The sequence below is a fragment of the Callorhinus ursinus genome, unplaced genomic scaffold (genome assembly GCF_003265705.2).
Source record: "Callorhinus ursinus isolate GAN/ISIS: 27379988/994484 unplaced genomic scaffold, GSC_fseal_2.0 scaffold35, whole genome shotgun sequence".
Taxonomy (NCBI): Eukaryota; Metazoa; Chordata; class Mammalia; order Carnivora; family Otariidae; genus Callorhinus; species Callorhinus ursinus.
This window is the reverse complement of record NW_027397097.1, coordinates 4,589,929-4,610,701: the sequence shown is the minus strand read 5'-3', so window position 1 is coordinate 4,610,701 and position 20,773 is coordinate 4,589,929. Positions and strand designations below refer to the sequence as shown.

The 20,773-nt window shown below is 53.9% G+C and overlaps 1 protein-coding gene across 7 annotated transcripts in view; it reads left to right on the top strand.

The window, feature by feature from the left end:
- ARRB1 (arrestin beta 1) overlaps nt 1–18,569 on the top strand; it is a 74,733-nt gene extending 56,164 nt beyond the window's left edge. For 4 of the 7 annotated variants that reach the window (XM_025894137.2, XM_025894131.2, XM_073879715.1 and 1 more), the window contains exons 7-16: nt 420–487; nt 2,658–2,793; nt 3,648–3,732; nt 4,190–4,262; nt 5,071–5,208; nt 6,392–6,475; nt 7,706–7,729; nt 10,000–10,070; nt 10,927–10,978; nt 12,344–18,569. In XM_025894137.2, the coding sequence (XP_025749922.1) occupies nt 420–487; nt 2,658–2,793; nt 3,648–3,732; nt 4,190–4,262; nt 5,071–5,208; nt 6,392–6,475; nt 7,706–7,729; nt 10,000–10,070; nt 10,927–10,978; nt 12,344–12,455 (843 nt within the window). In that variant the 3' untranslated portion in view covers nt 12,456–18,569. The remainder of the gene's footprint in view (nt 1–419; nt 488–2,657; nt 2,794–3,647; nt 3,733–4,189; nt 4,263–5,070; nt 5,209–6,391; nt 6,476–7,705; nt 7,730–9,999; nt 10,071–10,926; nt 10,979–12,343) is intronic. The other 3 variants (XM_025894135.2, XM_025894132.2, XM_025894136.2) reach the window with 3 other exon arrangements.
- The last annotated feature ends 2,204 nt before the right edge of the window (nt 18,570–20,773 follow it).

The following is a 20,773-nucleotide window of genomic DNA, read 5'->3' as shown; positions in this document are numbered from 1 at the left end:
GCCTTGTGTGGTTGAGAGGGTGGACTGAGACACTGAAGCACTGTAGGGTCTGCACACCGTACGTGCCCCCCCCCCGCCACAGGGTTGCGGAGGCACCCGTTGTTATTTCCGTGTGGCTGCCTTGATGAGGACAGCCGCCCAGACCAGGCACGTGTGCAGAGGTTCGGGCTGTCCAGTGTTGGGGGAGCTGGGAGAGCTCTGTGGGAAGGTCAGGTTGGGGAGGCAGCCACCCCCAGAGGCAGCACAGCACTGGGGCTGAGCACCAGGTCCTGAGTCGGGCGGGGGGCGGGTGGGGGCAGGTTTGGGAGTTTGGTGTTCCTATCCAGCGTCCTCGTTTGTACAATGAGAGGGTGGGCTGGCTGTGCTGTGGGGACCCTGCCCTCTCCAGGACCCTGTGGTCAGTAGCCCCTTCCCCTCAGGCCTGTGGTGTGGACTATGAAGTCAAAGCCTTCTGTGCCGAGAACCTGGAGGAGAAGATCCACAAGCGGTGAGGAGGGCGCAGCTTCTGCTGGGTGTGTGGGCTGCCTGCCAGCTGGGGAGGGAGACTGGGCCAGCAAAGTCTGAAGAAGAGATAAGTAACAATACCTGGAAGTGTGCAAGGAGGGGCCGCACATTCCAGCCTCAGGAACTCTGAGAAGGGCACTCTGGAAGGCTGGCCAGTCATGGAAGGTTTCTTGGGGCAGGTGGCTCAATGGCCCTGGCTCAGGCCTCAGCGTTTCTCCTTTTACACGGCCGTACCTGCCCCCTCCATCTCCCTGCCTCTAGGCTTGCCCCGCCAGACTGCATGTCGTTTCATTTTGGAAAGAAACAAAATTCAGATAGTTTTTAACAGTGAGCAAGATTTTTCCCAGCCATCCTGGATACCCCCACTTCCCATTTCTCCTCCTGGGAGGCCATTAGCAGCCGGTGGTTGGGGCTGGCTGGAGGCAGGGGTGGTGATGGGATCAGTGGAAGCTTCTAAGCAAGGGAGGGAAGTGGAGTTCCTGGGGAGAGTTAGGGGGAGGGTCAGCCCACATGTCTGAGAAGGTCACATTCTCCTGGAGAGGCAGAGCCCTGGGCAGACAGGCCAGGTTAGCAGCCAGAAACAGCTGGCCCTGACTTCTGAGATGGACTGCCCAGCTCTGCTCTCATGCCTGCTCCTCCTCAAGGCAGGCCCTGCCCTTCCTCCTGGCGAGGCTGGCCTCAGCCTCCCAGCTCTGACGCTCGCTGCACCCCAGGCCGAAATCCTCCCGGAGGCTGGCTGAGGGAGGGTGCTGCAATTTCTTAGGGAGTGAGCTGAGTTTGCCACCTGGTGGCTGACGAGTGTATTGCAGGCATCTCCGTCTCCAGCAGGGCCAACTCTAGGGTGTGGGGAGATAGGACCCTCCCTTGCTTTCCTGTCTTCCTTTTCTTCTTAAGACCTGAGACCAGGGGGAAGAAGTGGGGGGGGGGGGGGGGGGGGGTTTTTGAGGGGGGCCTGCCCAAAGAAGGGAAGAGAAACAACACTGAGGGCCACTGCCTTCGCCCCACCCCAGTGGAACATTTTAAGTCTACACCAAATTACTACTAATAATGGTATAGCAACTATCATTTATCAAGAGCCTGTTAAGGAGCAGACACTCTTCAGAGTGATGAACATGGAGGAGCTAATTTAATCCTCTCAGCAACCCTGGGAGGGAGGTGTTAGTATTGTTAACCGTTTTACAGATGAGGAAACTGAGACCCAGAGGGGAATTTACTCAAGGGCATATAGTTAGTAAGGGGAGAGCTAAGGCCTTAAGCGGGGCTGTCCGGTTCCAGGGAGTGGAACGGGGGTGCCGGGACACCCAGCACGCCACAGACACTGCCTTGCCGGGTCCCACCCCTCCCAATCGTGTGTCCTCGTTTCCTCCCTGAGCCCCTGTCACCTTCATTGGGCCCCGTCTCATCTCTTGGCCTCCATCTATGCACTGGGTCTCTGTCCTCTTCACTGACCTGCATCCCTCTGAATGAACCCCCTCACTGAACCCCGTGAGCCCCCACTTCTTCACAGGGCCCCTCCGCATATTTTGATCGAATAGGTATTTGGAAGGCATTTGTTATGTGGCAGGCACTGTCAGAGGTGGTGAGAACACAGCAGTGAACAATGGAGATAAAGTTTTCTCTCCTTAAGGAGCTTACCACTATTGAGTGACCTAAGGGATGCAGGCAGTGAAACATAGTCTCTTTCTTGCTATCCTGCTGGCTGCCAAGACACAGACCCAGTGAAGAACTGCCACGGGGGAGTTTGGCTCTGATGGGGTGGGAGTTCAGGCCAGGAGAAGATCAAGGGAGCTGATCCAGGAAGGTTTCCTGGAAGAGGAGGTATCTAGCTGGGCCCTGAAGAAGGAAGCGAGTGAGGGTCAAAGTGGGAAGAGGGTATTGCAGGCGAGGGCCCGGTGCAAGCGAAGCTGCAGAGACAGGACTAGATAGACCATCAAGGTGACAGTGAGGACATGGGGGTGGCTGCAGACACAGTGGGGGAGGATGGGGTGGGGCCAGGTGGTGACAAGGCCCCTGTGTCCACCTCTACAGTTTAGACTGGATTTGAAGGCCATGGAGAGCCATGGCTGTCTCCTCAGCAGGAAAGGGAGGATTACAAGGGAAGGGCATGGAGGCAGGTGACTCTGGCTATCTTTTGCTCTGCCCATCTCTATTAGGAATTCCGTGCGCCTGGTTATCAGGAAGGTTCAGTATGCCCCGGAGAGGCCTGGCCCCCAGCCCACAGCTGAGACCACCAGGCAGTTCCTCATGTCGGACAAGCCCTTGCACCTAGAGGCTTCCCTGGATAAGGAGGTAGGAGGCTTGGACGTGGCAGGGGGTGGGGGCTGCTCTCTGGGGGCTAGGACCTCCCTGCCAGCTCTCTTATGGTCGCTAGGGCTCCTGGGGTAGGAGCTTCTGCCCCCAGTCCTAAGACCATAGGGTTCAGGGAATCTGAGACCTCCCTTGAGGGATCTGGGAAGCCTTGGGGGCCAAAGGGAGTGGCAAAGTGGGGCATGAGCCTGAAGGATGCGATCGACTTAGGAGTCAGTGTACCTCCTGAAGGGACGTGGGTCCTGGCCATCTTCCTGCACCCCTGGCCCCCTTTGAAGTGTGGGCAGGCCTCTGTCTCTGGGGACAGCTGAGGGTAAGGGCCAGCGGCAAGAGGATTCAGAGCCTGTTCCCTCAGGGAGCCGGCCAGCCCTTCCCCACCTTTCTCCTGCTTCTTCCAGACCCTCTTGAGTCTAGAATTCCTGGCATCCAGAGCCAACAGGGACTCGGCACGCCACCTAGTCCAAGTCCTTCATTGAACAAGGGGGGAGACCGAGGCTTAGGTAACCTGTCCTAAGGTTAGGTCCTTAGGTCCTGCTGCTCTCATCCTTTTCATCTTTGTTATTACTATTGTTGTCATTATTTCTGGTGACCAGGTCAGGACTAGAGCCCAGGAATATCACCTTCTAATTCAGTTATCTTTCAAAATCCCACCAAGGCACTGGTCTAACGTGCCCAGTGCCTTAGCATCAGTGGGAAGTGGCTGAGGAACTTGAGGCCAATGTCAGAGTGGCCAAAGTCTGGGGAACCCCAAGAGATAGGGTGTGGGGCCTCTTCTCCCTCCATCTAGAGCCTTAGTACCCTCCGGTCCAACCCTTCTCCCTTCTTCTGCCTCCCAGATCTATTACCACGGAGAACCCATCAGCGTTAATGTCCATGTCACCAACAACACCAACAAGACAGTGAAGAAAATCAAGATCTCGGGTACCCTGGGCAGAGGGCCAACCCAGGGGACGGGCAAGAAGGAGTTCTGCCAAGGGTTGGGGGTAGCTGAAGGCTCTCCCCTTGTTAACAGCCTTGTGGATAACTACTGGCCTGCAGGGAAGCCCCGGGGCCTCCTCTAAGCCAAAAGGGAAGTCTTTTGAGGCTAGTAACACAGGCTGCTCATTGGTCAGGTAATGAGTTTACTGTGCAAGCCGTCTACTCTTAGCCGTCTACTTGGGTTCTGGGCAAAGCTGTCCCTAAGGGAGAGTTTTGGTAATGGAAGGGAATGGGTGTGTTTGGGCTACCCTTTGAGTGGCAGATGGGGGTGGTCTCTTGAAGAATCTCCCAGTGCACTCTGGCCATTCCCGGGGCTGAACATCCCCAATTCGAGGGAGCCTGGGATGCGTGGGAGTGGGGGCCGAAGGCTCACACCACCTTGTCTCCCTCTTCCTCCCAGTGCGCCAGTATGCGGACATCTGCCTTTTTAACACAGCCCAGTACAAGTGCCCTGTGGCCATGGAAGAGGCCGAGTAAGTGAGCACAAGCCCAGCCGTGGATGTGTGGGACTGGGTGGGGAAAAGAGAAGCCCTGGTTGCAGTTAGAGATGCACATGGTTCTTTTCCTCCTGGCGGAGGGCTGGGCCTCAGACTTCCTGGCCACTCACGGTAGATGATCCCAAACAGCCTTTTAGAAAACATACGCTTGCTTTAGATACAAGAAAATGCACACTGCAGTCAAGGGAAAGACCCGCTCAAACTAGAATGACAGAATGAGAGCTAATGAGTCGAAGGGGACCAGGGTCATAATTACACTGTGCTGGAAACCTAGATTAAAGAGCAGACTTTGCTCTAAGCTTCCTGGCAGCCTAGGCAAAGAGGGTAAGGCGCTAGGTACATAGCTTTTCTTGCCTGATAAAAAATAATTCAGCTCATTGGGTAAAAAGGGTTGTATGTGCAAAGGTAGAGAGTAATTATATTTATAAAATCTAGGTTTGAGGGTAGCTACTGTGGTTGAGCATGGAATTTTTGTCTCGAGTTTGTTAGCAGCTAAGGTGAGAGAAGAGATTCTCACCTAAAGGAAGTAGATGCTCCCGTTAGAAGACATATCTGTTGTTGTTGTTTTTCCTGGCCCTGCCTCCTTTTGGGAGGCAAGTGCATTTGGTGTAATCTTTCATGTGTACATGTTTATGGACATCTAATAGCACTCGGTATTTTGGAAAGTTACAAACGTGTTTTTGGTGTTACTCTGTGGTCTCTGAGCTGTTCTGGCTGGGCTGGGGGTGACGGCTGGGGGGTTGGCTCTGGGGCATGTTTCCACACCCGCCTCCCTTCTTCCCAGTGACACCGTGGCTCCCAGTTCAACCTTCTGCAAGGTCTACACACTCACCCCCTTCCTGGCCAACAACCGAGAGAAGCGGGGCCTTGCCCTGGATGGAAAGCTCAAGCATGAAGACACGAACCTGGCCTCCAGCACCCTGTGAGGACCCACCCGCCCTCCTCCCTGCCCCCCAGGGGGTCCACACCCACCTTTCCCACCAGTGCCAGTCCAGGTGGTGGTCACCCTCTCCGCAAGCATGGTCCCTGGCCCATCCTCAGGAGCTTAAACTACAGGGGAACTGTCCCCTTACTCTCACCGCTATCGAGGGCTGACCCAGAGAGCCAGATGGGTGCCTAGACCCAGCTCCCTCTGTCAGTGCTGGGCTCTGCTGGCTTGCCCAGGGGAGGGCAACCCGGAGAGGCTTCCTGCGGGAGGCCCCAGCTCCTGACCTAGTGTCTTGAGTCAGATGGGGGTGTGTCCCTGAGGCAGAGCAAGGCTGGAAGGAAAGGGGTGGCTTCGGCGGGAAAGGATGAATCAGGAGGTGGATGGGGAGTCTGGGGAGATGTGGACAGTGAGCTGGGCTAAGCCAGATGTTGGTGTGCCCCTTAAAGGGATCCCTGGGCCATATGATCACTCCTGCCTCCTGTCATCACTGACTTGGAGGCTACCTTGCCCTCTTGGAGACCTGGGGTGTGGGGAACTGGTCTCACCCTACCTGCTGAGGTCTGACCCTTCGGTGGGGCTTTGGCCTGCCTCTGCAGCACCCCTGCCCCTGACTCCCCACGTGGACCCTGTCTCCAGCCACACGGTTGTTCACAGGCGCGCTAGCCACTTGCCTCCAAGCCTTTACCCTCTTCTTCCACCCTGGCTCAAGTCCTACCTGTCTTCAAGACTTGGTTGAGGGGCCACCTCCTGCAGGGCCTTCCCCAGTACCTCCTCCCCTGCCTTGCCAACCGTCCTCTCCCTCTCTGGTCTCCCTGTCTAGCCCTTTGTGCCCCACGGGTTGCTGAGTAGTGGGAGAGGCAGCATCCATCCATCCGTCCAAGGGTAGAAAGAGCGCACCCCTCCCCAAGCTGCTGGGACTCAAGCCCAGGGAAGAAAGGGGCTTATCAGGTGTGCCCGGCAAGTGACTTTCATGGCCAGATAGGGGAGCCAGGGCTCCAGGTTCCCACCCACTCAGGGCAAAGCTTCCCATTCTCATATTCTGGGCTCCGTTCGCACCTGGTGGCTGAGTGGCCTAGGAGAGGGACGGATGGCCACTGCCCCCACTGCACCCCACCCCTGCCGTGTCTCTTCCACCCAGCGATCATCCATGAACCGGTTTCCCTATGTCACGTTGCAGGTTGAGGGAAGGAGCCAACCGGGAGATCCTGGGCATCATTGTTTCCTACAAAGTGAAAGTGAAGCTGGTGGTATCTCGGGGCGGGTGAGTGTTCTCGCCCAGCCCAAGACTCCTAAGTGCAGAAGGGGTGTCCCAGAACACCCGCAGCCCACTGCCCCATTCTGCCTGTTTGCTGGGCCTTTTTAGCTGCATCCACCAAGAGGGCAAACCGAGCTTGAGGACCTCCCGTTCCTTCTCTTCCTCCTCCATGTTCCTTTTCCTCCTCCTCCGCCCTCTGTCCCTCGCCCACTTCAGAGGCTCTTGATCCCTCCTCTGCCCTTTCCATGTCTCTCTCTCTCTCTCTCCACCCCTCCTCGTTTTCCCTGTCCCTGTCTGGGCACATGGGGTTGTTGCGGGGGGCAAGCTTCCTCAGAATCTATGCTGTGGGGTCTCCAGAGGGTTCTGTCCCCTCATCATGCCCATGCTGATCTGCTGAGGAAATGGCTAAAAGGGGCTCAGAATCCCAGAGCTGGATTAGGGGTGTTCTGAATTTTCCCACTTTACAGATGGGGAAGCAGAGGCCCAAACCGTTCTCCAAACATTTCCTGAAATCTCCTCCCCTAACCTCAGGTCATCGGCTGGGTGCTAGGGTCACTGCAGTGGACCAGACATACTCCCTCCTCGGAGCATAGTCTGGGAGGGGGCTCAGAACAGCTTTTCCCCACAGATGGGGCCTGCATGTTGTCATAAACCTAGAATTCGGATTTCTAATTTGTCACAGGGCTTTTTGTCTGACTCATAAATGTCTATGAAAAGATTTGCAAGCTAATAGCATTAGACATTAGAATAATGCCCTATGTAGGTGGCAGTATCTCATACTGACTGCATATTATAGCACATCTCAGAATTACAAATCCCAAATCCCGTGTCCTGTGACTCTGCAGGACCCACAGTCTGCCTCGAGCTCTTCCTTGGGGAATCCTTGGTGAATCCCAAATTGATTTCTCTTGCCATCAGAGAGGCCTCCCCAGTGCAGGCCGCACAGGGCTCAACTGTCCTGTCTCCTTTGCAGAGGAGGATCCTGGGGGCTCAGCGAGGTGTCCTGTGAGGGGGTTTGGCTGAACTGGGTCTGGATTTCAGTCCCCCAGGCAAGGCTAATGCCATTTTTCTGTATCTCTGAATGAGAGGTCACAGCCACACAGAGGTGGGTGGGAGCTTATCTCAGGGTCTGTCCTACCCCTGCGGGCAGGGAGGCGGTAAATGAACATGATTTCTGTTTTCTTCCTCTCTGAACTCTCTCCTGACCACCTCTCCCGCCTCCTCTGACCCACCCAGCCTGTTGGGAGACCTTGCATCCAGGTAAAGCCCCTCACTTCAACCTGATCCACCCACCTTCCCGAAAGGTCCAGAGACCACTGGGCTTACCGTCCAGAATTGTAGGGCACTGGGTTGGAAGTCTTAGCAGTCACTTTCGATGGCCAGGCTCAGGCATATATGTGCTGGGACTAGAATCCTCTCCAGAGGGACTAGGGAGATGCAGTTGCTCCTTTAAATATATTTTATTTAAATATAATTATTTAATTGCCAACGGGGCAATAAAACTTGCCCCGTTCTTCCGTCCCACCCAAGTGACAGGAACCTTTGCAGACAACAAAGTTAGCTTCCTAGATCTGGGGGAATAGCCCCCCCCCCCAAGTCTGCTGTTTTGGAGAAATGCAGGCTTCGTGGCTTCCAGACTTGCACACTAATGAGAATTAACTGCTGGCCATGTGTTGCTAGGGAGAGGTCCTGCGGAGATCTGCTCTTGTACTCAAGGTACTTTGTAGCCAGCTGGATCCATGCACCTTCCAAAACAGGCTGGGCAACCCCGTGCAGTGGTTTTGCCTCCTCCTGTCACAAGGTGGCAGTAGTGTTCATCCCGAGAAATCGGGCTATTTGGAGAGGTGAAATTAATTCAATTGAGTTCATCAGTTCAATATAATTCAGTAAAGATTTCCGGAATCCAGATTTGTGCCCAGCCTTGTGCTGCAATGCTGAGGTCCCAGGGAAGAATCAGACCTACCCCTGCCCTTGATCACTCATGGCCTGCTGGAAGGTTAATGTCCCGATTCTTCCATCCATATGCTGTTATGGTTTTCACAAAGGTTGGCAAACTCATTCTTCCCTTCTGTTAGCTTACTCTTCCAAGTGAACCTGGAAAAGCAATCCCCTTTGCAGGCAAAAAGCAAAAAGCAAAAAAAAAAAAAAAAAAAAAAAAAGGGGGGGTCAAATTGTTTCAATAACCTACGAATAATCCCCCATGTCCCCATTGAGGGGAAGTAAAGATTGATTCTGGCAGGTACAAGTTTCACAGTTCAATCAAACCTTTTACCTACATCATCTCCTAGAAGTTAAGTACTGTTATCCCCATTTTGCAGATGAGCTCAGTGAGACCTGAGGATGTAAAAGTGTCCCCCCAGACAGTGCTGGGCCTGGCAACAGACCTTTCTGGTTGCACAGCCTCTGTCCCTGCCTGCTCGTTTCTCCTCTCCCTTCCTCCCTGCCACCTGGGCCCCGGGCAGCAAGTCCGTAAGATGAGGTTGTGTCTGAAGGTGCTCACAGTTGGCAGGGCTTCACCCCGAGCTGAGAGGAGGAGCTTTCGTGGCTGCTTCTCTAGGAGTGGAGAGCAGACGATGGGTAGGAATCACCTCCTCAATTCAGAGCTGTTGTCACTCAGTGGTTGAGGATGTGAATTATGGAGTCAGAATCCTATCTCTCACTTCCCATTAATAGTTGTGTGGCCTTGTGTAATATATTTTTCCTCCTTGTGCCTCAGTTTCCTAGTCTGTACATATGGTATAATAATGGGATTGTTGTGGAGATTAAACAAGCTACTCTAGAATAGTCCTTAGCACGGAGTCAGCACCGCGTGTCTGCTCTTGTTATTATTTTGCTCGTCAGGGCCAGGGGGAAGGAAGTCCTGGTCAGAGCACTGGCCTGTGTCAGCACCTCCCCTGTTCTTCCCCACCACCCAGACCCTCCATCCCTACAGGGCTTCAAGGAAGGCTCTAAGCACAATGTTGATAGCCCTGGGGCCTGCCCCATACAACTTGAATTTGATTAAAATGACCTTGGCAGTTCATCATCCAGATGGCAGGGGGCTAGGGCCCCTTGGAGCACTTTTACAAGAGCCTCATGGGGATGTTGGGAGGTGGGACTGAGTAGGGGGGAGGGGGAAAGGGCAGGAAGGAAGCCTGGAAGGCCCGTGTTAGGGAAGGCTGGGCTGGCTGTGGTGGTTTGAGGCCTGCGAGGTCCCAGGGCACCTCTGGAACCACCAATGTGCAGACTGCCCTGGGCAATTCTTTTCCCACCCCACGCTTCCCCTCAGCTCATGAGAATCCAGGGATCCTTGTCAGGAAAAGGGAGGTTTCCATTTCTTTTGGGAGGCAGCAGAAAAGTCTTCTAAATCAACTCCTAGAGGAAGTAAGGTTCAGGGAGTGGCAGAACTGGGGCCTGAGTCCAGATTCCCTGCCTCAACTGAGAGCTACCTCCTCTGACCCTCCCCCATCCTCAGACTGATAGGGCATTGAGTCTTCTAGCCTGAGACTCACCACGAGCTTGAGGCTCACTGGGTCTGGGTCTTGTTTCAGTGACGTGGCCGTGGAACTGCCCTTCACCCTAATGCACCCCAAGCCCAAAGAGGAACCCCCACATCGTGAAGGTAAGCAGGATCTGCGGGTCACTGGAGTGGGAGTTTCCAGGTTGCTGACCCCATTCTCCACCAGCTGCTGTCTCTCCCCATCACCCCATCTCACTCTGGGGTAGCCTTCAGCCCAGGGTCACTCTTTTTCCTCAGCACTCCAGGGTCTTTTGTGAGGCCCAGCTCCTCTATTTGCATCTGACTCCCCCAAGAGACGGAGAGGTCTGACTCGTTTCTCCGTGGGGAGGGAGGCTGGGAGTGGAGGGAACCCACGGGCCATGCTTGGAGCTGTTGTCTTGCATCCAGGCATAGGGGAAGGGGCTGCACAGATCAGATGGCCCCTGGACACGTCTTAATGATTTTTCATTAAGTGATACCAGATTGGTCATATTTCCATAAGTCTAAGACTGTTTGAGTTGAAAGAGACAACACTATAGTCTGTACCACAAAGAAAGAAAAATGTTCCCACAATTAAACTATGAAATCCCATTGATTATAAAACATACCCAAGTTCAGAGATGTGCAAGTGAAAAAAAAATAATGGTTGTCTTAACACTAAATGAAAGTCATGTATTTAAGGAAAAAATCTGAGTCATGCAGGAAACATGCCAAAGGAGCAGGGTCCAGAGTTTTTTCTGTTCTTCTGGAACTGTTACGGGCCTCTGGGGCCTCCTTGGACCCTCCCTGGACTCTCCTTCCTGCCTTTAGGATGATTTGGGGGTGTTTTCAAGATCAGGGACCAACCCTTCTTCCCCACTGCCCTTCTTCCTTAGCCCTCCCCATCTTAGTTTGGTTGCCCTAGGGTAGGGACCTGTGCCCACCTGCCCCCATGCCCACTCCCCACTAACCCACGGGCGTCCGCCCACCCTGTGTTTAGTTCCAGAGAACGAGGCGCCAGTAGATACCAATCTCATAGAACTTGACACAAAGTAAGCCAAACCCTGCCTGCAGACGTTTGGGGGGCGGGGGGCTGGGGCAGGGCAGGGCGGGGTGATGGGATCATTTGCATATATGCTTATTAACCCCTGAGGAACAGCTGGTCTAACCCGTTGCTGAGAGCTGCCTCTGCTCACCTCTTCAGCAACCCGCTTGCCTGCATGTGACTTGAAGGACCCTCCGTGCCCGTTCCTCTTCCTCCTGCCTTGGTGGGGTCTGTCTTCCTCCCTCGTCCTTGCACGTCCGTCCGTCAGTCCGTTCGTCCATCCACAGTGCCTGCTCAGCTCTCACAGGGCTGGTTCGGTTCGGGGCCCTGGGCTGGGCGCTCCTGCCCTGCCTGCGCCCAGCCAGTGGAATCAGGCTGTGGGGTGGGAAAGGTTCTGGGGTTGTTGCTTCTGACTCCTGAGGACTGATGCGGATTTCCCTGAGGTCAGGCCCCCATCACCTCACCGGACAGTGGCCAGAGGGGGAGGACCTAGGCTGACTTCATGAACCACCTCCAGAGCCAAGCAGCTTTCTCTCTCCAGCTCCAAATGCACCCTTTCCTTGTCCCCCAGGAGATATGTGGGATGTGGAGTCGCAAGTCATCCCATGAGGATACCTCATGGGGCTGGCTGAATTCTGTGGGGCGGGGGACTTGGGTGGGCCTGAGTGTACATGTTATATGATAGAACAGAACTCACGGTTCTTAGAAGAAGTCCTTCGTCCTGAAACCCCACTCAGGCACCCCCTCTCCCCACCTACCCTTCCTCTGCCCCGCTATTCAGGTTTGCTGCCCCCAGACCCCCTCCTATCCAAGATCCCTCAGGGTGGAGTGAGCTGACAGCTCCCTGGAGAAAGGGCATTCATGGTTTTCTCTTCCGCTAAGCCAAGCCCACACCGTCCTGTGCAGAAACAGGAATGCTTCCTGAGGGCGGTTCTTTGGTTGGGTGCTTAGGGTTTCTTGGGCCAGTTCTGGGGGATTCAGAATATGCTGTGAAACTACTGGTGGGCTGGTCTCCCGTAGTAGGACTGAGTTCTTCCTCTGGCCCCAGCCCAGCTCCACTGCACCTCCGTCCCTGTTTGATACCTCCCCCACCCCCAAATCCTCAAGAACTGGGTCACTTTCCAGCCCTTAGGCATGAGCGTCAAAGTCGTGCATCCCTCTGGGTATTTCCACAACTAGCTGGAGTCCGGATGCAACCAACCAGTCCCACTGTCACCGAAGGGCATCTAGATGTGCCGGCCCGGCAGGGCTTTCTGCCCACGGTCAACCCCGGGGGCCGGCCTCCGAGTCCGAGTCCCATCTGACACCCTCTGGATCGGCCTGCGCTCCCTGCCTGGCAAACACACCCCGTTTTCCTTGTCTTTCCCACCAGCGATGACGACATCGTGTTTGAGGACTTTGCCCGCCAGAGACTGCAAGGCATGAAGGACGACAAGGAGGAGGAGGAGAATGGTACTGGCTCGCCACAGCTCCACGACAGATAGACTGGGGCCGGCCCTCCCTCCGGGCAGCTCCAGAGCCGCGCTCGTGCACTAGGATGCTTATTTGTCTTCTTCCTGCCCTCATTCCCCCTCCCCCTTATCCTTCTAGTTCCTACCAGGGGGCACCCAGCAGTCTTCCAGGTCACGGTGGTGAACCTCTGGCCTCGGGGCTGGCCCCACATCGCCATGCCCGCAGGGCCCCAGGGATCACCTTCCCCCCCTTACCCCTTTCACGGGTCACTCCTCCAGCCCCTTCTCTTTCCCTGCTGACCCCCAGAAAGGCCATTTGGGCTCTGGCCTTGGGATTTGGCTTGGGATGGGGAGCAGAACGGGGAGGGTGGGGCAGAGGGCTCAAGACGCATGAGAGGGTGCCCGCGGCCCCAGGTGGCTGGCAAGCTCTGGCAGCTGAAAGATCACTGCGCTGAGGGCCGCCCTCTTCTGGCCGGGAGGGGCACACCTGTGGATAGATTCTCAATACCTTTTTGCAGTCTGGACCCACCAAACGCCTGTCCCCTTCCACCCCTCCGTCACCATGCTGCGTCCCTCTGTGTCTGGCAGTGACATTAGTGAAGGCTCACAGACCCCAGGAGTAGAGAAAAGCCACTGCACTGACATTCTTACCAGCAGTTACCGAGTCTGAGGCAAGCTGTACGAACAAGCCCAAGTCTGATTCAGTCCTATCAGGATGTAACATCCTAGCTAGCTTGTATCTAATGTGTGTGTCCTATCTATACACACGCACAGAGAGAGAAGGGAGGGGTCTTCACAAAGTGCCAACTGGCTGCACAGTGAGCCTGAGCTCCTGGGAGCGGGGGAGGGTTCCTGAAGGGTGGCTCTGAGAGATGGGGGTTGGGGGCAAGAAGATGAGCGTCTGCTCTGTTCCCTCCTCTGCAGACTTAACAGCAATCAGTGGTCCCCCGAGAAGTCAGGCTGGAGGTCCAGATGGGGCTGGGGACAACGCGAGCCTACTACCTCCCCTCACAGTTCTCCAGGGCTGAGCTGGGCTGGCCCTGCAGGCTGGGAGAGCATGCTCGAGGCCAGCATGCCCACAGTCAAAGGACCTCCTGCCCCAGGAGGTGGCATGGCCTATCAAGATGCCCTCCCCTAAAAGGAAGGGGGCTGCTGGGTAGCAGGGAACCCTTCATCTCCTTGGGGAGTTAATGACCCCCTAGTAGCTCCCAGTATCATGGATGCCCAGTACCCATTGGCTGGTGTTGGTGTGATTGGGACCTGGGGCATTTTTAGGCAACGGGGCAGGCAGATGATGAGGTAGAAAGTGATACAAGGTATTCGTTCTTGTCTGCCCAATTACTCTGTGACCTTAGGCAAGTTCCTTTCTCTCTCTCAGCCTCAGTTCTTCACCTAGAAGACCAAAGGGTTTGACCAGATGATCACAAAGGGACCTCCCAGCTCTGGCCTCCAAGAACTTGTAAGCCTTAGAGCTGCTGGTATGACGGGTGGAGCCAGATCCAGACCATTGACTCTGGTCTGTCTGCCTCCAGAGGTGATTCACTGAGCCCCAGAGGTAGCAGGGCCATGGAGAGCTCCTAAGCCACCCCTTCCCAGGACCTTCTTGGGCCGCTGGAGGGTCATCTGATGTCAAGCTGCGGCCGTAGCTAGCATATGCTGCTGGACCATGGGGCTCGAGTATTCTAGAAGACCAAGTTTGGATTTGCTTACAACAGGGCTTTGGGTACCTCACAGCTCCCTGTGGAGGCAGACCCCCTAAGATTCACCTTATACCCAAGCAAATATATTGCTTAGCAGGGCAAGGGGATCTCTCCTCCATCCCTGCTTCCTTTTATCTCTGTCTCATACTTGCCTGAAAAAGGAGACGACAAAATATTATGGGGTCTTCACCCTTTTCAGTCCAGCCCCTCCTGGGGTGGGCTGGGTAACCATTATCCATGGCGAGAGTACCTAGTTCACAAGCCTGGCACTGCACCCCAGCCCTTCCCCTTCTGAGATCTCATGAAGCTGCGATTCTAGGGAGCCCTACCCCATGTCAGGCTCAAGTCAGCTTGTGGCAGCCATGCTCTCCTGGCCAGCTCTGGGGTCCTAGCTGTGGGTGCCCTGGGCATCCAGCCCCTACCAGGGCTTGCTGGCAGTTCACACCTCATTGGACAGCTGAAGAGTTGACGAAGGGCTGGAACACATGCCAAGCATATGCCCTCCAGTGTCTTCCTCTGGAACATTTAAGGCTGGTATGAGACCCTTTAGGATTTGGGGGGATCACTACCCTACAGACCAGCTTCTTCCTCCATCCCTCACCTGTGCACACGAAAGATTTGTCAGCCTGGTTTCTGGCTTCTTCACCTCAACACCACACTCACCCTTTTGGGTTTATCCCAGTGTTTGACTGAAATTTCTCCAGCTGCAGGAAGCATCACAGCCCCATCTAGACTTTTGCTCTTTGGGCCCAGGGCTGCAGAAGGGCAGCCCCTGTCCCCAGGAAGCTCCTGGTCAGGTGAAAGTTCTAGGGGGAAGGAATGGGGACCATTGCATTCAGGGCTCCTCGGCTCCTGCTAGTCCATATAGTGCCTTGATGTGAAGTACAAACAGTGCCCCTTCCAGGTGGGTTCAGTCCATGTTAGAAGGCACTGCTTTGAGAATGGCGCACAGGCTGGAGTTCAGCCCCACTTGCCCCAGCCAGGTGCAGCACAGGCCAGTGTTTTCCTTGGGCCTCTTCCTGAGAGAAAGACCCAGATCTTCTTTCAAAGCTTCCGGTTGGCTCCAGACCCCACTCCACCGGCAGTCCCCCAGCCATGACCCAGTCCTCCTGTGCAGGGCCCCTCTCCATCTGGAGTCAGCCTGCCTGGAGCCAGGTGAGACCTTGGAGTGAGATTGGGGATGAAGGAGCCCCACCGGGCCCCAGCCACCAGTCCACAGTGTTGGCTCTGTGCTGACCCCACAGCTCCGCACTGGTACCTTCCAGTGGCCCATGTGGGTGGCCTAGAGAGATCGGCCGGGGCAGGTAGGAGAAGCATAGCGCTGGGTGAAAACCTTACAGGCAGAGGCCAGCTGGGCTTCCTCAGCTTTCCAACCATGAGAGGAAGGGTGAAGTCCCATGAAGAGAAGGGTTGAATTATTCGGTCGGACTCCATGGGCTGCCTCAGCCTCAAAGCACAGACGGCGAGGGTGGGCACACCGGGTTGGGGGGCTGTTGCTTCAGCTGCTCGGCTTGTTGCTGACAAGCTGGTTCCCACATGGTGCCATGGAAAGCATGCTGGCCTGGAAGCATAGTGTCTCTAGCCCAGTTGTCACCAACCAGCTGAGTAGCTGTAAGTGAGCAAGTCACTCAACCTCTTGGGCTCAGTTTCCCTAACTAGAAAACGAGACTGTAATCTCTTCCCCACCTGACTCGAGGACTCTGAAGCCCAGATGAGATGAAAGTCAGCTCTGTAAGTTGCAGATGGCTGCACAGGCAGTAGCCCAGGGTCACACAGGAAGATCACCGCAGGCTGCGCCCTCCCGCCAGTCATCTCTTGCCCCCTTCTCACTTAGGCAGACGTCAGCCAGGAGGAGATGCAGTCCGTTTGGCTTTGAAAATGTGGACATTGCTTAGGAATGCCTTGCCCACAGATAGTGAGTGGTCCCAGTGATCATGACAGAGAGACATACTATGGATATTGCCAGTGATGGGGCTGGGGGGGGCATCCTGGGCCCTCCCAGGCCTGGTGCCACCCCCATCTCCTGTCTTTCAAATCCCACAGAGGCCAGGAAGCTCCTGGTCAGGTGAAAGTTCTAAGGGGAAGGAATGGGGGCCATTGCATTCAGGGCTCCTTGGCTGCTGCTAGCCGCCCCCCCCCCCACCAGTGGCTCTGATCCCAGATTACGGAGAGCCACTCACCTCCAGGCCCAGGGAGGGCTGAGCCACTATTCCATCAAAGAACCCCACGGGTGAGTTAGACTAGGAATTGTCCTTCTAAGTAGAAGGCCCCCTCCAGGATTGGCACAGCCGCCAATGCTCCTTGGTGATACCTGGAAGGGATTTGGGCCCAGGGGCAACCCAGGCCCGTTCCCCTGAGAGCTGACCCGTTCGTTCCCCATGGTTCCAGCGCCCCACAAAGGCAGCCTCTCCTACCAGTGACTGGGGACTGGACGTCCTCCAGCAATCCCAGAGGAAGGCATTGGCCCCAGTCTTGGTCTCGCAGGCACAGGCCTATGTCTGTTCTGATGTTTTTCTCTTTTTAAAGTCAACAAGGACCAAAACAGACTCTCCTAACCCTCACGCACAAGCCTGCATTGAGCAGTCTGATGGCATTTTGCCACCCCCATCCATGCAGGTCCATCGCTTCTGTCCTCCCTCCAGGACTGAAATGGCCTACCTGTGGGGCAGGGTCCCCACCTCGTCCACTCCCCTGCAGAGTCCCTGCACAGTGGCTTTAATGAGAGGCCCATCGAAGGGGGAGCACCCCCGTAGCGCTCTCTCCCAACTCTTCACTCTGAAAGGGAAATCAAAGCACAGGTCCCCAGGACCCATGACCCATAGACACTCTGAAGCAGTGGTTTTCAAACCAGGTGCTGTGGAAACCCTGGGTTTCACAGAGCTTCACCAGGGGCTGCTAAGGTGGGACGATGGGGGTGGAGGCAAAGGCTAGGTCTCCAGCTCTCCCCCATCCCCACTTCCACCAGGACAACTCTGCTTTTATCTGTCTTGCCTCTTGAGGTTCCACCTTCAAACTTTTGAAGAAAAGCTTCTTCAAACCACCGTTCTGAGGTTTGATCTTCAACCAGCAAGCACAGGTTCTCTTCTTGCTTTTCATGTTGGAATGGCTTTAGCATTCCAATACAAAGTGGCTTTGTATTGGACCTTGGGCTGCAGACCCAGGCCCAAGCATTTGCTTACACACACGTGCACACACACACACACATGTACACATTTGATGGTTTTGTAGCTCACCCACCCTGAAGCTCTGGCCTGGGTTTGATTTGGGCAGGGGCCTGGTGCTCAGTGAGGAGGGGTCTTACCTTGATATCAGCCCATGCAGGGTGGGGGATGGTGGAGCAAGGAAATAGGCCCAGCCCCCACCCCAGGACTGGTGTCTGCACCCCACTTCCCTGATCCAGGCCTATGGGACACGTGATGGGAGAAGGAGGAACTAGACTTAGGTTCCTCTTTACATACAGCCAGATGGATGGACATCCAAGTTCTTACAAAAGAAATGTTGAGGGAGGATGTTATGACAGAAGTCCCTCCGTGAGGACACGGCCCCTCCAGAGACCTTTAAAGCAGCTGGTTTCCCTTGAGCAATTCTAATAGGCTTCCACTCCCACATGTGTGCCAAGCAAGTGTGCGGGCAACACGAAGATCCCTGAAGAGATGCTGGTCCTCCACCCACAGTCTCCCACAGTCTCTGCCAACCTGCCCCTCTGGCCGGGTCCCCCACCAGGCTGACTGAGGGGTGGCACATTGGTGAGACCTGGACCAGCCCTTGACACAGAATCCTGCCTGGGCCCCCCACTGAGGGCATTCTAGCTGAAAATGTGAGGCTCAGGGCACAACAGACCATGTGGCTTGGGAGAAAGTGTTCTGTGTTCAGTCCGGCTATGCCTTTGGGAAGCCCCCTGACCTCAGTTTCCCCATGTGTAAGATGGGGCTTGGGCCAGGCTCTGCCCACCTCACAGCTTACTGCAAGGAGAGGTCACGGGGTGGGGGGGGGAGTATGATAGGTAGTGTCCAATGAGAGGTGGGAGCTGCACAAACTTGGGGTGTGGTCATGGCCTGCACTGCAGATCAGCAGAGCACTTGGGGGAATGAGTATGGGATGTGCTATCTTTCCAGGGCATCTCTGCTCAGTGTTAAGGTCTAGCCACAGACTCTATGGGAGACCTGCCTCTTCCTACCCAATGGGAGCCAGCATTCAGCCTGGCACAGTGACTGTGGATCCTGGACGCAGGGAGTGACAGGTGGCTGGGACAGGTCTCCAGGTCTGTAGCCCTTCTGTTAAGTGATTATTTTGTGACACCCTCATTCCTGGGCCACCTGCCAGGTTTATCTGTTGTACTGTGGCATTCCTTATTATGTCAGATAAGTTATTACAGTTTATTCAACTCTAACAGGACAAATGAACAAGAGAACCATAAACAGGAGGCCATTAAAGGTCTTTTGTGACAGATGCTGGATGTGCATTCATTTCTGACTCATTGGCTCATGGCAAGACCTAGATCAGCAAACCCTGCCCTACTGCCTCAGAATATTGGACAGGACCTGGGGCTGGGTCGGGTGTTGTCTTCCCTTCTCTGTGGCCCCACCTCCAACCTGGTTTCTGCACCTCCTTCTGGAAACTGTCAAAGAGCCCCCCCTCCCCATGTACCAGTCTTCTGGCCTTGGGGAGGTTGCCAGACCTCCCAGACATCACTGGATCCCAGGCAGGACCCCCGGTTTGCTTCTCAGGTTAAAGCCATCCCATCTTCCCTTTGGCACCACCAACCACTCCAGCTGGAATCCTGCCCCAGTCTCAGCCCTGGGTCCTGCTCAGCTCTTATCTCCTGTTCTGCTGGGTCTCCCCGAAGTCACTTCACTTTGCCATGACTTACCCAATGCCTGTTCCAGAAGAACACATGGGAAGAGTGGGGATATATGTGAGGCCGATTCAAAGTTCTAAATGATAGTGTGCTGCCTTAACACAAAAGGGGGATGCCAATGAATGTGAGGTGGCTTTCTCAAAAAAATTGATTATGCAGGAAAAAGAATTTGTTTTTACCTTCCTCCAAAATAATGTGTAACTTTAAGATCAAAGCATTGCCCTCCTGGTGGGCCAGAAGGTGGTCTCTTTCCTCTGATGCTCCCTTTAGGCCAGAGAAGGGTAGTGGGAAGACACTGACACTGGAATCAGGAGGCTTCAGCTAAGGGCTCTCATTCTGCCTTCCCATGTGGTCTGTATCAGTCTGAGTCCAGGGAAATAGCCTCTTCCCATATTTCAGTAGCAGGGATTTTATTGATGAAACTGGTTATAATGTTGCGAGAGTTAAAAGGTCAGGTGCGGCGAGGGATGTGAGGCAACCCAGAGATTAGGTGTAACTGGAAACCGCTTCCACCTGTAAGGTGGAGGGACAGGATAAGGGGTGACAGCCCCGAGGAACTAGGGACATGGAGGAAGGTATCCGAGCAATTCAGACCACAGGAGAAACGCGTCTGTTGCTGGGGATGCTCCCCAAAGCAGAGCGTGAGGAAAACGCCTCTCTTCCTGCCCCCTAACTTCATGCCCATGCCTACTCTTGGAACAATCTAATTAAAAGCAGATTTTCAAGGAATCCTGGGAAGGGTGGTTTGCCGCGGTCGGTGCCCTGCAATACAGAGCAGAAGGTCAGGGGATTAGATCTGAGGCCAAATAGGCAAATCACCAGCTCTTCCTCAATCGTCTCATCCAAAAAATAAAAATAATCATATTGGCCTGGATACCACAATTGAGAAGGAGTGCCCTGACATCTAAACAGGGCACTCCCACGTAAATGTGGGAGAAGTATTTTGTTTTTGAATCCAAACCCGATAGAACTGAATGGAGGAATATACAGATCCACAACACTCCTCTCTCAGTGATCAGTAGAGCAAGAAGACAGAAAATTAGTAAGGGTAGAGGAGACCTGAACAACGTTATCAATTAACTTGACTTAATTGATATTAATAAAATATTTCACCTCAAAATAATAAAATGTGCATCATTTTCGAGTGCACATGGAACATTCACCAAGAAAGACCATTTTCTGGGCCTGAAAAATACCTTAACAAATTTAAAAGAATTTAAATAATAAAAAAAATATTCTCAGACCATAACAGAACTATAACTAGAAATTAATAATAGAAAAGTATCTGGAAAATTTACAAATACTTGGAAATTAAGCAACCTCATAAATAAAGAGAAAACCATGTGGAAAATTAGAAAATATTCTGAATTAAATAAAAATGAAAACAAAAATAAGTAAATTTATGGGATGCTGCTAAATTATTTCGATAGATGCAGAAGTGGCATTTGACAAAATTCAATATCCATTCTTGATTAAAAAAAAAAAACCCAAAGCCTTAGTGAACTTCCTTAATCTAATAAAGGGCCTCTACAAAAAACCTCTAACTAACACAGTACTTAATGGTGAAATGGTGTGGTAGTGGTGAGTGATTTTCTTCTAAGATTGGGAACAAGGTAAGGATGATTGCTCCCACCACTCCTATTTAACATCCTACTAAAGATCCTTGCCGATACAAAGAGGCAAGAAAAAGATATAAAAGGCCTACTGATTGTAAAGAAAGAAATAAAATGATCTCTATTCACAGAAAACATGATTACGTAGAAAATCCCAAGAAATGTACCCCAAAAGGGTAC